Below are 13,582 nucleotides of genomic sequence, written 5' to 3'. Positions count from 1 at the left end.
ATCGCGCAATTGTCAGTTAAAGCGACGCAGTGCCGAATCGCAAAAACTGGCCAGGTCCTTTACCTGCATTAAGATACGGATCTTAAGTGGTTAATACCAATAGTTGGATTTCTTTCTTGACTTGATGGGGAATGGTCACCCTTTTATTGCTTTACAGCAGAGGTCTCAAACTGGTGGCCCTCTAGCTGTTGCGGAACTACAAGTCCCATCATGCCTTTGCCTTTTGGGAGTCATGCTTGTAACTGTCATCCTTGAAATGCTTCGTGGGACTTGTAGTTTCGCAACAGCTTGAGGGCCGCCAGTTTGAGACCCCTGCTTTAGACGATGGTACAGCTTTTTACAGCAGCTCTGAAACTCTAAAGTGTAAGGAACTAATTATTTTAGTTTCCATTGACTTCAATGGGAAAATTCTCTTTGATATGCGAGTACTTTTGGATTACGCGCATTCTCCTGGAACGGATTATGCTCGTAATCCGGGGTTTCACTGTATTATTCACTTGACCCTCACTGCCTTATATTCCTATGCAGAAGCAGTACATCTGGATCGGTGAAGCCCTGGGAGCCGTACCCGCACCCCATGCTGTCGGGTGGCCTATAACTCTGCTTGTAGGTCACTGGATCCTGCTTCATATCTGACAGACAGTACATCTCTAATAAGCTGCAGAAAGAATCTGGGAAAGCCTACATTTTATCTAAGCCAAGGAAGCTTTTTCTTTATAGGAAAAAGTCAGTTTAATTATAATTCGGATAATATAGGGGAGAGGAGAGCGGATGAAAGCATTTAATTGCACGGCACTTTTCAGACATGTACACTTTGCCAAACAGCATCTTTTCCAAAATATGTCATTACTATGCAATTAGATTTCTAAATATAAGACTCCCTGAATACAGTTTTGGAATAAATGTGGGATGTATTTCTGTCCTGCCCTGTTATTGTTGCACTGTGATGTTTTGATTCACAGCAGTCTGTTTCAAGTAAACCTGTTGCAAACTTGGGAAATTCCAACTGAGCATATGATGGAAAAAATGCATAATCAGAGGTTACCTTCATTGAAAACCGCATGTCACAAATGATCAGTACATCCAGAGATACAGGCAGCTGAAATTACATATCATTTTTCTCCCTGCTTGACACCCTCCCTGTCTGCCTGTTGAGTGAGACTGTCCTATACAGTATAATGTGTAAGTGCCATTAACACTTTACTGTGTCCCTCGAGGCTTGAATTTTGCAGACCAGAGAATGACATCCCAACTCCAGTGCACACAATAGTCTTTCACCAGCAAGATCCCACCCTAGCCGATTGGTCTGGCCACTATGAGAACCCACCTCCAGAATATAGATTGGTCTTGACACGATGAGAACCCACCTCCAGAATATAGATTGGTCTTGACACGATGAGATCCCACCTCCAGAATATAGATTGGTCCTGCCACGATGAGAACCCACCTCCAGAATATAGATTGGTCTTGACACGATGAGATCCCACCTCCAGAATATAGATTGGTCCTGCCACCATGAGAACCCACCTCCAGAATATAGATTGGTCTTGACACGATGAGATCCCACCTCCAGAATATAGATTGGTCTTGACACGATGAGATCCCACCTCCAGAATATAGATTGGTCCTGCCACTATGAGAATCCACCTTCAGAATATAGATTGGTCCTGCCACTATGAGAACCCACCTCCAGAATATAGATTGGTCTTGCCACGATGAGAACCCACCTCCAGAATATAGATTGGTCTTGACACGATGAGATCCCACCTCCAGAATATAGATTGGTCCTGCCACGATGTGAACCCACCTCCAGAATATAGATTGGTCTTGACACGATGAGATCCCACCTCCAGAATATAGATTGGTCCTGCCACTATGAGAACCCACCTCCAGAATATAGATTGGTCTTGCCACAATGAGATCCCACCTCCAGAATACAGATTGGTCCTGCCACGATGAGATCCCACCTCCAGAATATAGATTGGTCTTGCCACGATGAGATCCCACCTCCAGAATATAGATTGGTCTTGACAAGATGAGATCCAACCTCCAGAATACAGATTGGTCTTGACAAGATGAGATCCAACCTCCAGAATACAGATTGCTCTCGCCACTATGAGAACCCACCTCCAGAATATAGATTGCTCAGGACGTCAGCGCGAGAGGCGCCGAGACTGCCCGAAGATACACAAGTGTACTGCGCTCGGTATATGCCGGCGCAGTATTCAAACTCGTGGCGGGAAAGCGGGTATTGGCGTATACCGCGCATCCATGATTTTTCAGGGCAAAATAGTGCGCGGTATACGCCGATAAATACGGTACACACACACATATATATATATATATATATATATATATATATATATATATATATATAGCTAAACGGACGTTTTTAGATGTCAGTTTCTAGCTGTCAAGTTAAACCGTTCAGGAGAGGTTAAACAATGTCCTGTGTACCTGAAGCCTAACTGGGTTTGGGACGACTTTGGACTGTCATACAGGAACCATTTTAGTTGTATTTTTATCCACTTCCTTATTGGCAGGAATCCCCTCTCTCTCCGGGAGGACGTCATATGACCACCTGGGTTTCCCAGCCGCACAGGGGGCGCACGTACGCCGCCGGAGGCGTACAGCCGCAATGTCCGACGGGTCACCCGCGATCACAGCAGGACCGTGGACAGATCCATGTCCTGTCAGAGGAGAGGAGACTGATGTGTGTTCCCAGTACAGAGGCACACACATCGGTCTAGCAAAAAGTAAAAAATATTGATGATTTTTTTTTTTTTCAAAATTGTCGCTCTATTTTTGTATATAGCACAAAATAAAAACCGCAGAGGTGATCAAATACCACCAAAAGAAAGCTCTATTTGTGGGGGAAAAAGGACGTAAAATTTGATTGGGAGCCATGTCGCACGACCGCGCAATTGTCAGTTAAAGCAACGCAGTGCCGAATCGCAGAAAGTGGTTTTGGCCAGCAAAATGGTCCAGGGCTTAAGTGGTTAAGTGCAAAAAAAAAAAAACATATTGCCTAGGCAGGCGTTACATGGTTTCTAGCAATCGGTCATTACTGCAAGCTATTGTTTTAGTCAATATGCAGTGAGATACGTGGCTTAGAAAGGCTGTCCCTATGTGCATAATTACACACTATACATAGAAACAAGGTTTTATTACATCAAGAAGATTGCTTACATAGGGCTGCATGTGTGTGTTTGTTTTTTTTTTTTCTGGATTTTTGCTTGATATTCAGTTTCTATAATTTAAAATGGACCTATGATAACAATGATAGACCCTTCATTTCTTTGTAAATGGGGAACCGTACAAAATTTACATGGGATCATGTATTTTTACCAATAATATGTAGAATAATATGTAGCGGCCCAAACTGAGGAAAATGTATAAAAAAAAGAAAATGGGATATTTATTATAGTAAAAAATATTGTGTTTTTATTTTTTTTATTTTTTTAAACCTGTCACTATTCTTTTGTTTATAGCGTAAGAACTAGAAAAAACACAGAAGTGATCAAATACCACCAAAAGAAAGCTCTATTTTTTTAAGTTGATATTTATTAAATCAAAAAGTAAAAAAATATGGGGCCAGATTCACAAAGACTTACGACGGCGTATCTCCAGATACGCCGTCGTAAGTCCGAATGGGCGCCGTCGTATCTATGCGCCTGATTCTTAGAATCAGTTACGCATAGATTTCCCTAAGATCCGACCGGCGTAAGTCTCTTACGCCGTCGTATCTTAGGCTGCAGATTTACGCTGGCCGCTAGGTGGCGCTTCCGTAGATTTCAGCGTAGAATATGCAAATTAGGTAGATACGCCGATTCACAAATGTACGTCCACCCGGCGCATTTTTTTTACGTTGTTTACGTTAGCCTTTTCCCGGCGTAAAGTTACCCCTGGGTCTATGAGGCATACGCAATGTTAAGTATAAAGGTGGGAGGAGGGGGGGATGATGAGGTTTATATCCATCGTTCTCTCAACTCTTTAATAATAGTCTAATTAAGTAGAAGAGATGAAATGTAATATCCTGTAACGTAATTCTTGAAATAAATAAAGAATTTATAAAAAAAAAAGTATGGACGTTGTCCCCGCGTAAAATTTTGAAAATTTTACGTCTTTTGCGTAAGTCTTTCGCGGATAGGGCTTGTACGTAAGTTATATTCACATCTAAAGCATTGACGATTTGCGGCGTAATTTCGAGCATGTGCACTGGGATTCTTTCACGAACGGCGCATGCGCCTTTCGTAAAAAAACTTAAAATACGTGGGGGGTCACAATTCATTTACATAAAACACGCCCACATCATCCACATTTGAATTACTTGGGCTTACGCCGGAGCACATGCGTTACGCCGCCGTAACTTAGGGCGCAAGTTCTTTATGAATACGGAACTTGCGCCCTAAGTTACGGCGGCGTAACGTATCTGAGATACGTTACGCCCGCAGAAAATTACGCCGGGCTATCTGAATCTAGCCCATTGTGTTTTTATTTTTTAAACCTGTCACTATTCTTTTGTTTATAGCGTAAAAACTAAAAACCACAGAGGTGATCAAATGCCACCAAAAGAAAGCTCTATTTGTGGGGAAAAAAATCATCTTTTTTTTTTTTAAGTTAATATTTATTAAATCAAAAAGTAAAAAAATATGGTGTTTTTTTCAAAATTGTTGCTCTTCTTTTGTTTATAGCGCAACAAATAAAAACCGCAGAGAAGATCAAATACCACCAAACGAAAGCTCTATTTGTGGGGGGAAAAACCTAAAGATTTCATTTGGGTGCAGTGTTGCATGGCCGCGCGATTGTCATTCAAAGTGCGACAGCGCTGGAAACTAAAAATTGGCCTGGGCAGGAAGGTGGTGTATGTTATGCCGCTCACTACACGTGACTGAGGTGTATTCGGGCACACTGATGACTCTTCTCATACCAATGCATTGCAGTAGGCGCAGAATCCTTTTGAACTTTTATTAGTACAAGGTAGAGTAAAACTGAAACGGATACAAACAAGTACAATTAGTAAATAATCACACAATTGGAGCATCCCTAACTACCTAGCTAGAGACACAAAGATAAACGTACCGGAGATGGATCGGTATGGCTGACGTGGGAGAGAACTCAGCAGACATGTGCTTGCTTCCAAGGAGAAAATGGAAAGAAAGGCCTGGAGAAGGAGCAAAGCCTCATGGGATTGAAATACGGAGGCTTGCATGGGTCAAACTAATCAACTATTCTAGCTGACTGTATTAAGATAGAACAGGTGCAGCTAAACAGAATGTCCACTAGATGGCAGCATTGATTTAATTCAAACAAACTAAAGTCAATGAAGACTATGAGCCTTATTTAATGAAGGCATAACGGTGTATAATGCCCGGTATTGAAGTGGTTAAAGGAGGCTCCGAGCTAGCTTTTACAGAGTCTGTCAATTTCTAGGTTCCCATTGAAATGTTGGTGTCAATACATTACCAAATAATCAAAACATTAATGAGTTGTGCAAAAAGCCCCTCTGGCTTGGTATGCGCCTCCTACACAGTAGATTTCATTGTGAAGGCCATGCTGTCATTTCGTCAACCATGTAACATAGCTTTGAATAGGAACATGCCTGTGGTGTTCAACAAAAGTTTACTTCAACGTGTATAAAAGTCATTTGTAGAGCACTTTTCATGTCTAAGATGATTGCACACATTTAACCCATTAATTTTTAAGATGTTTTTCAGAAAACTGAACAGGCGACATGAATATTTTATGTCCGGGTTCTGCCAGAGTAGATGTGCTTCCAGGGAGAGATTTAAATGTTTAATCTGTCAGTGTAGCCCGAGTCTTATGCCGCGTACACACCATCGTTTTTCAGCATGAAAAAAATATTGTTTTTAAAAAAACGTAACCACTTAAGCCCCGGACCTTTAGGCAGCTAAATGCCCAGGCCAGGTTTTGCGATTCGGCACTGCGTCGCTTTAACAGACAATTGCGCGGTCGTGCGACGTGGCTCCCAAACAAAATTGGCGTCCTTTTTTTTCCCACAAATAGAGCTTTCTTTTGGTGGTATTTGATCACCTCTGCGGTTTTTATTTTTTGCGCTATAAACAAAAACAGAGCGACAATTTTGAAAAAAAATCAATATTTTTTACTTTTTGCTATAATAAATATCCCCAAAAAATATATATAAAATAATTTTTTCCTCAGTTTAGGCCAAAACGTATTCTTCTACCTATTTTTGGTAAAAAAAAAAATCGCAATAAGTGCTTATCGATTGGTTTGCGCAAAATGTATAGCGTTTACAAAATAGGGGATAGTTTTATTGCATTTTTATTATTCTTTTTTTTTTTCTTACTACTACTAATGGCGATCAGCGATTTTTTTCGTGACTGCGACATTATGGCGGACACTTCGGACAATTTTGACACATTTTTGGGACCATTGTCATTTTCACAGCAAAAAATGCATTTAAATTGCATTGTTTATTGTGAAAATGACAGTTGCAGTTGCAGTTTGGGAGTTAACCACAGGGGGCGCTGAAGGAGTTATGTTTCACCTAGTGTGTGTTTACAACTGTAGGGGGGTGTGGCTGTAGGTCTGACGTCATCGATCGTGTCTCCCTATAAAAGGGATCACTCGATCGATGCAGCCGCCACAGTGAAGCACGGGGAAGTCGTGTTTACATACGGCTCTCCCCGTTCTTCAGCTCCGGGGAGCGATCGCGAGGGGGCGGCTATAAACGAATAGCCGCGCCCTCATCCCGGATTGCTCCCAGACGATTTCCGACCGCCGCATGTACCGGGGGGGGGGGCCCGATCGGACCCCCGACCCGTGGAAAGACGGACGTACATGTACGCCCATCTGCCTGTACGTGCCATTCTGTGGACGTTACATATACATGCGGCGGTCGTTAAGCGGTTAATTTAAAATGATCGTGTGTGGGCTGCACATCGTTTTTCAGGTTCTGAAAAACGAAAACAAATTTTTTCGAACATGCTGCATTTTTTAACGTCGTTTTAAAAAAAATCGTTTTTCGGGTTGTAAAAAATGATCGTGTGTGGGCTAAAACGACAAGAAAAAAACCTGCGCATGCTCAGAAGCAAGCTATGAGACGGGAGCGCTCGTTCTGGTAAAACTACCATTCATAATGGAGTAAGCACATTCATCACGCTGTAACAGACAAAAAAGCGCGAATCGTCTTTTACTAACACGGAATCAGTTAACCACTTAAGGACCGCCTCCTGCATATATACGTCAGCAGAATGGCACGGCTGGGCACATGTACATACAGGTACGTCCTGTACTAGTACTCAGACCCGCGATCGGTCCCCGGAGTTGAAGAATGGGGAGAGCCGTATGTAAACACGTAGATATATTCGCCAGCACACCAAGGATCGTTTTAAAATGTCCAAAAAATGTTAATGCATAGAAACGATCACAGAAAGAAGCAACGTTTGGAAATTGCACAGGACCTCTTCGTCAGACCGTATGTAAACGCGGCTTCCCCGTGCTTCACTGTGGCGGCTGCATCGATCGTGTCATCCCTTTTATAGGGAGACACGATCAATGACGTCACTCCTACAGCCACACCCCCCTACAGTTGTAAACAAACACTAGGTGAAACATAACTCCTTCAGCGCCCCCTGTGGTTAACTCCCAAACTGCAACTGTCATTTTCACAATAAACAATGCAATTTAAATAAATTTTTTGCTGTGAAAATTACAATGGTCCCAAAAATGTGTCAAAATTGTCCGAAGTGTCCGCCATAATGTCGCAGTCACGAAAAAAATCGCTGATCGCCACCATTAGTAGTAAAAAAAAAAAATTATAAAAATGCAATAAAACTATCCCCTATTTTGTAAACGCTATAAATTTTGAGCAAACCAACCGATTAACGCTTATTGTGATTTTTTTTTTACCAAAAATAGGTAGAAGAATACGTATCGGCCTAAACTGAGTGAAATTTTTTTTTTTTTTTATATATATTTTTGGGGGATATTTTTAGCAAAAAGTAAAAAATATTGCATTTTTTTTTCAAAATTGTCGCTCTATTTTTGTTTATAGCGCAAAAAATAAAAACTGCAGAGGTGATCAAATACCACCAAAAGAAAGCTCTATTTGTGGGGAAAAAAAGAACGCCGATTTAGTTTGGGAGCCACGTCGCACGACTGCGCAGTTGTCGGTTAAATTGACGCAGTGCCGAATCGCAAAAAGGGGCAAGGTCCTTTAGCTGCATTTTGGTCTGGGTCTTAAGTGGTTAAAGCAGCCCAAAGGCAAATGGAACTTCCCGTTTAAAGTGCAATCGTACGTGTTGTACGTCACCGCGCTTTGCTAGATAATTTTTAAAACACGATGGTGTGTAGGCAACATTGTTTTAATGATGAAGTTGGGAAAACGTCGTTTTTTTAGACATGCTGAAAAACAACGTTTTCTTTCATGCCGAAAAATGATCGTGTGTACGCGGCATCCCTCTGGTTCATGAGCCACCGATGGAGGATGAGGAAATGAGGCTTCGTATTATTTAGCTGCTGATTACAGTGGAGGTAAAAGCCTGCAGTTCTAAGAACTGTAATATTTGTGTGTTTCACATTCCTGGAGACCGGCCCCAGCTCTTGCATTTTTCTCTCAAGCGTTTGTGGCTCAGGAATGTGTGTAGGTGCCCTGGTACAAAAAAGGTTTATTTTCTTTAGTGCTGACAGGTAAAACCCTCCTAAATTTAAACTTCTGGTCTAGCAAGAATACTGCAAGAACGAAAACTTTGATGTTGGCTTCTTTTACTGGAATAGGTTTGGGTGGTTTTCATCACGCTTGTCTGTTTTGGATTTTTTGGATTTGTCGGCATACGCAATACTTCAAGGGTCGTAAAGGCAAGGGTTATAGGGCAGATACTGCCTGTCACACTCAACTATTGAGATTTAGGCCCCTTTCACACTGGAGCCACCCGTGTGTTAACGTGAAGCGAGCTCAATTTAGCAGCATTTTACTCAGGGGTCAAGTCCTGGGGAAAAAAGAGTGGGAACTCCCACCCAAGATCCACTCCCCCACCAAAAAATAACTAAAAAATGATACTCTCATATGCATAATTACTAAACCGCATGTTTTTTTTTTTTTTCGATCCACTGTACCTCAGTAAGCAAGTTCTTTCTAAATCCTGAGATAACTCGCGGCAGACCTCCGCAATGTCTCCTTGGAACAATGACAAAAGCTCCCAGGAGACATTGCGGCATCGAGGAAGTGACAGAATACCCGCACACCACCCGATGAATCCATATACAGGAAGCGGCCAGTAACATAAAGGATTACCTTATTTATCGGCGTATACCGCGCACTTTTTTGCCCTGAAAATCAGGGCAAAATCGTGGGTGCGCCATATACGCCGATACCCAACTTTCCCGCGCCGTGTTTGAATACTGCGCCGGCATATACCGAACGCAGTACACTTGTGTATAGTCGGGCAGGCTCGGCTCCTCTCGCGCTCACATCCTGGACGTACAGGACGTGAGCGCGAGAGTAGCCGAGCCTGCCCGACTATACACAAGTGTACTGCGTAATTTTTTTTTTTTTTTTAATTGTTGCTTTTTTTGTTTTTAGAGCAAAAAATAAAAACCATGGAGATGATCTAATACCACCAAAAGAAAGCTCTATTTGTGGGAAAAAAGGGCATCAATCTTGTTGAAGTACAGTGTCGCACGGCCGCGCAATTGTCAGTTAAAATGGTTATAAATGGCCATTGTGGTGTCCAATTGATGATGCAAAATGGATGTTGCAAAAATTGTGATGCCCCCCCCCCCCCTTGGTATTGTAGTTTTATTCTCTAGTACAGGTTTTTCTGCAATATCTGCTCATTTCCATCTATCTTATGTTTGTCTTTCAGACTGTGCATGCACAGAAGCCTCAGTTTTTATCATTGCACTGTCAGGAAGTCGGTGGGAAGAATTATGAAGCGTCTATGTCTCACGTGGACAAACTGGTCAAGTAAGTGATTTTCCTTTTTGTATCAATATGATTGCCATGGAAAGCCATTCAGCTGAAAATCTGTTGCTTTGATTTGTTTTCCCTTAAAAATGATATGATAATTTGTATGACACAGAAAAAAAATTGGGTTGGGTTTTCTTGTGCAATCAAGGGGCCCCAGTAGTGTGAAGAACATTGTCCAGCGCTTCGTTTACATGACATACCTGTAGGCCGATCTCTGCTTCCCCCGATCTGTCCAAAAAATGTCAATCCTGAATAATCTTCTCATCATGGCAAAGAAGCTGAGACACCTTACCGCAGAACGAACCCTTCCATAACAGGAATGGGCGCTCGCGGAAACCAAGCTCTGTTTTTCTACGCAGTGTTTTTTCTTTACACTACTGGGGCCCCTTGTCTGCACAACTTTTATCTTTAAAAAAAAAAAAAAAAGAATGTTGACATGCAAGACGAAAAATGCTTAGTGGTTCTAAAATCTGAATGCATTTTACGCATTACTATATTAGGGTAAAATAAAAAGCCTCACTACTTGTCGCCCCCCCAGTCTTAAACACTTACCTCGCTGGGAAATTGATCCAGCACTGTCCTGGCTGCAGAAGCGCTTTTTTCTTCCTGGTCTCACAGGAGACACAGGCACTAGCGTGGAGCCATAGGCTTCTGCTACTGTCATTCAAATCCTGCGAGGAGCGTGTCGGGGGTGTTGCTGAGCAGCGCTGTGAGCATCTGTGGACGCACACAGCCTGGCTTGGGAGAGTGCCTGCAAGGGTGCCTACTCGGGAGAGGAAGAGTTGACGTCGCTGGCAGCAGACTCCAGAAGAGGTAATGGGCCAGCTCACACCATTGCAGAGAGCAGGTAAATTTAACGTCCTTTTTTTTTTTTTATTATTATTATTAAAACATTTATTTTAACTAGTTGACGCCCGCCCACCATCATGGCGGGCCGGTGCAGCTCTCGTTCTGGGACGACATCATATGATGGTGTCCCGGAACAGCCGCTCTTGCGGGGGCGCGCCACGTTGCTAGGACACGGCGTGACCCCGATCTCTGTAAAGGGCCGCGTCCGCGGCTCTTTAACCATGTGATCGGCTGTGTCCAATCACAGCCGGTCACATGTAAGCACGGAGTTGCCGTTAATCGGCTCTCCTCCCCACACACTCTGTCAGTGTGAGCCGAAGAGAGACGATCAGTGGCATCTCCTCACAGGGGGACATCTAGGAATGTAATTGGGGCACTGATCATCAATGCCCTAATTACTGTATTTCAATTTAGTGTCGCCAAAGCAATGGCGACACTAAGCAGTGGCAGCGACACTAAGCAGTGGCAGCAATCAGTGCCCATTAGCGATGCCAGTCAGTGCTGGCTGTCGGTGCTGCCCATCAGTGCCCATCACCGCTGTCGATCAATGCTCATCAATACCGCCTATCCATGCCACCTATTAGTGCTCACCAGTGCCACATATCAGTGCCCATAAGTGCAGTATATTGGTGACTCCTCACCGGTGCCGCCTCATCAGTGCCCATAAGTGCAGTATATGGGTGACTCCTCATCGGTGCCGCCTCATCAGTGCCCATAAGTGCCACCTCATCAATGCCCACCAGTTCAGCCTATCAGTGCCCCCTCATCAGTGAAAGCGAAAAATTACTTAGTTTCTGTCAGTGAAATTTTTATTTTTTTATGAAAAACTCAACAGTGATTAAATACCACTAAAAGAAAGCTCCATTTGTGTTAAGAAAATGTGTTTGGTTACAGTGTAGCATGACCGTGCAATTGGCATTCAAAATGTGACAGCGCTGAAATCCGAAAACTGTCCTGGGCAGGACGGGGTGTAAGTGGCCTGTAGGCAAGTGGTTAAAATCACTTTAATGGGAAGTGCAATAAACATACTATATGATCTGATCCCATACACAACTGTGACACTTTTTGAATGCCTCTATCCGCTTTTCTCACCTTCCTAACCCTATAGGAACCCTTTTAAATTTTAATGTCTCTAGGAACTCCTGTTAAAATGAGTTTAGCAGGGCTCGGTGGTAAAATGCCCCTTACATTGACAGTGAGGAGAATGCCTCCATTACAGTGATGTCAGAATGCCAGCTTACCGCCAACTAAAAAGATCATTGATGGTCATGCCACGAGTTCTGCCCACTTGTGTTGGCCCTCGAACCATCAGGTGGGAAGGTCAAGTGTTCGCAGCTCGAAAAACCCTGGTTGAGAATGGCGCATCAAAAAGATCATTGATGTCATGCCACGAGTTCTGCCCACTTGTGTTGGCCCTCGAACCATCAGGTGGGAAGGTCAAGTGTTTGCAGCTCGAAAAACCCTGGTTGAGAATGGCGCATCAAAAAGATCATTGGTGCATTTCTGCTGCTTCTGCCGAGTGTTGTTCCCGGAACCCTTGGCAACCTCTGGAGGAACCTTATGGCTTCACAGAACCCTACTTGAGAATGGATGGATGTGTGTCTGTGTACATGCGTACATTTATATTTTTTGGGTACCATGCAGAATAAGAACCTCTATCAATCGCTATCTGGGTCTTGGGAGATTTTCTCGAAAGAGAAGTGTGTTCTTTTTTTGGAATCGTACTTACCTAGGCAGATGCAGCAGCTGTTTGATGCTGCATTTTCCCCCCATTGGCTCTAAGGCTGAGAACTGAGCAATCAAACACCGCTTATTGCTCGCTTCTCGGTGCTCCCTGAGCAGAGAGCTGGTAAGTCTGTCACTGGCTCTCTCTGCTCACAGGAGCGCTGGGCTGTGCAGAGGCAGCCAGCTCAGGCTCTGAACGAATCCCGGACATTTGGTCTCCATCTTTCCTGAGCCTGGACCGGCTCTGTGACATCAGCCGACAGCAGGCCTTCGCCCGCTGTCTGCTGAAAATGGGTCACAGGAGTGCATTTTCAGCCGACAGCTGATGTCACAGAGCCGGTCCAGGCTAGGGAATGATCGTGACTATATCGATCCGATGCTGCATCTGTCCCCTGCCAGCCATAAGGCTGACAACCAAGAGATCGAACACCTCTGATCACTTGGTTCTCATAGCTCCCGGAGCAGAGAGCTGGTAAGCCTCAGTCACTGGCTCTCTGCTCACAGGAGCGCTGGGCTGTGCAGAGGCAGCCAGCTCAGGTTTTGAACGGATCCCGGACATTTGGTCTCAATCTTTCCTGAGCCTGGACCGGCTCTGTGACATCAGCCGACAGCAGGTCTTCGCCCGCTGTCTGCTGAAAATGGGTCACAGGAGTGCATTTTCAGCCGACAGCTGATGTCACCGAGCCGGTCCAGGCTGGGGAATGATCGTGACTATATCCATCCGATGCTGCATCTGCCAGCCATAAGGCTGAGAACCAAGAGATCGAACACCTCTGATCACTTGGTTCTCATAGCTCCCTGAGCAGAGAGCTGTTGACTGTCAGTCACCGCTGTCTGCTCCCCCCCCCCTGGGGGGGGGGCGTGAGCAGGCAGCTTATACTCTCAGCGGCTCGCTGGCTGGCTAACCCGGGTGCCAGTCCAGGCATGTGGGCAGACCCCGACCATATGGTCGCAATCTTTCCCGAGGCTGGACTGGCTCTGTGATGTCAGCCGACCGGCTTCACCCCGCTGTCTGCTGAAAACGAGTCACAGGATTGAAGAAAGAACTGGAGC

At 44.1% G+C, this 13,582-nt stretch overlaps 1 protein-coding gene across 2 annotated transcripts in view; it reads left to right on the top strand.

Moving 5' to 3' along the window:
• INPP5A (inositol polyphosphate-5-phosphatase A) overlaps positions 1-13,582 on the top strand; it is a 599,826-nt gene that overhangs the window by 189,483 nt on the left and 396,761 nt on the right. For both annotated transcript variants that reach the window (XM_040361359.1, XM_040361360.1), the window contains exon 3: positions 9,852-9,952. In XM_040361359.1, coding sequence (XP_040217293.1) covers positions 9,852-9,952 — 101 coding nt within the window. The remainder of the gene's footprint in view (positions 1-9,851; positions 9,953-13,582) is intronic.

Source organism: Rana temporaria, chromosome 8, assembly GCF_905171775.1.
Source record: "Rana temporaria chromosome 8, aRanTem1.1, whole genome shotgun sequence".
Classification (NCBI taxonomy): Eukaryota; Metazoa; Chordata; class Amphibia; order Anura; family Ranidae; genus Rana; species Rana temporaria.
The sequence above is the reverse complement of the archived record's forward strand: the minus strand, read 5'-3'. Positions and strand labels throughout refer to the sequence as shown.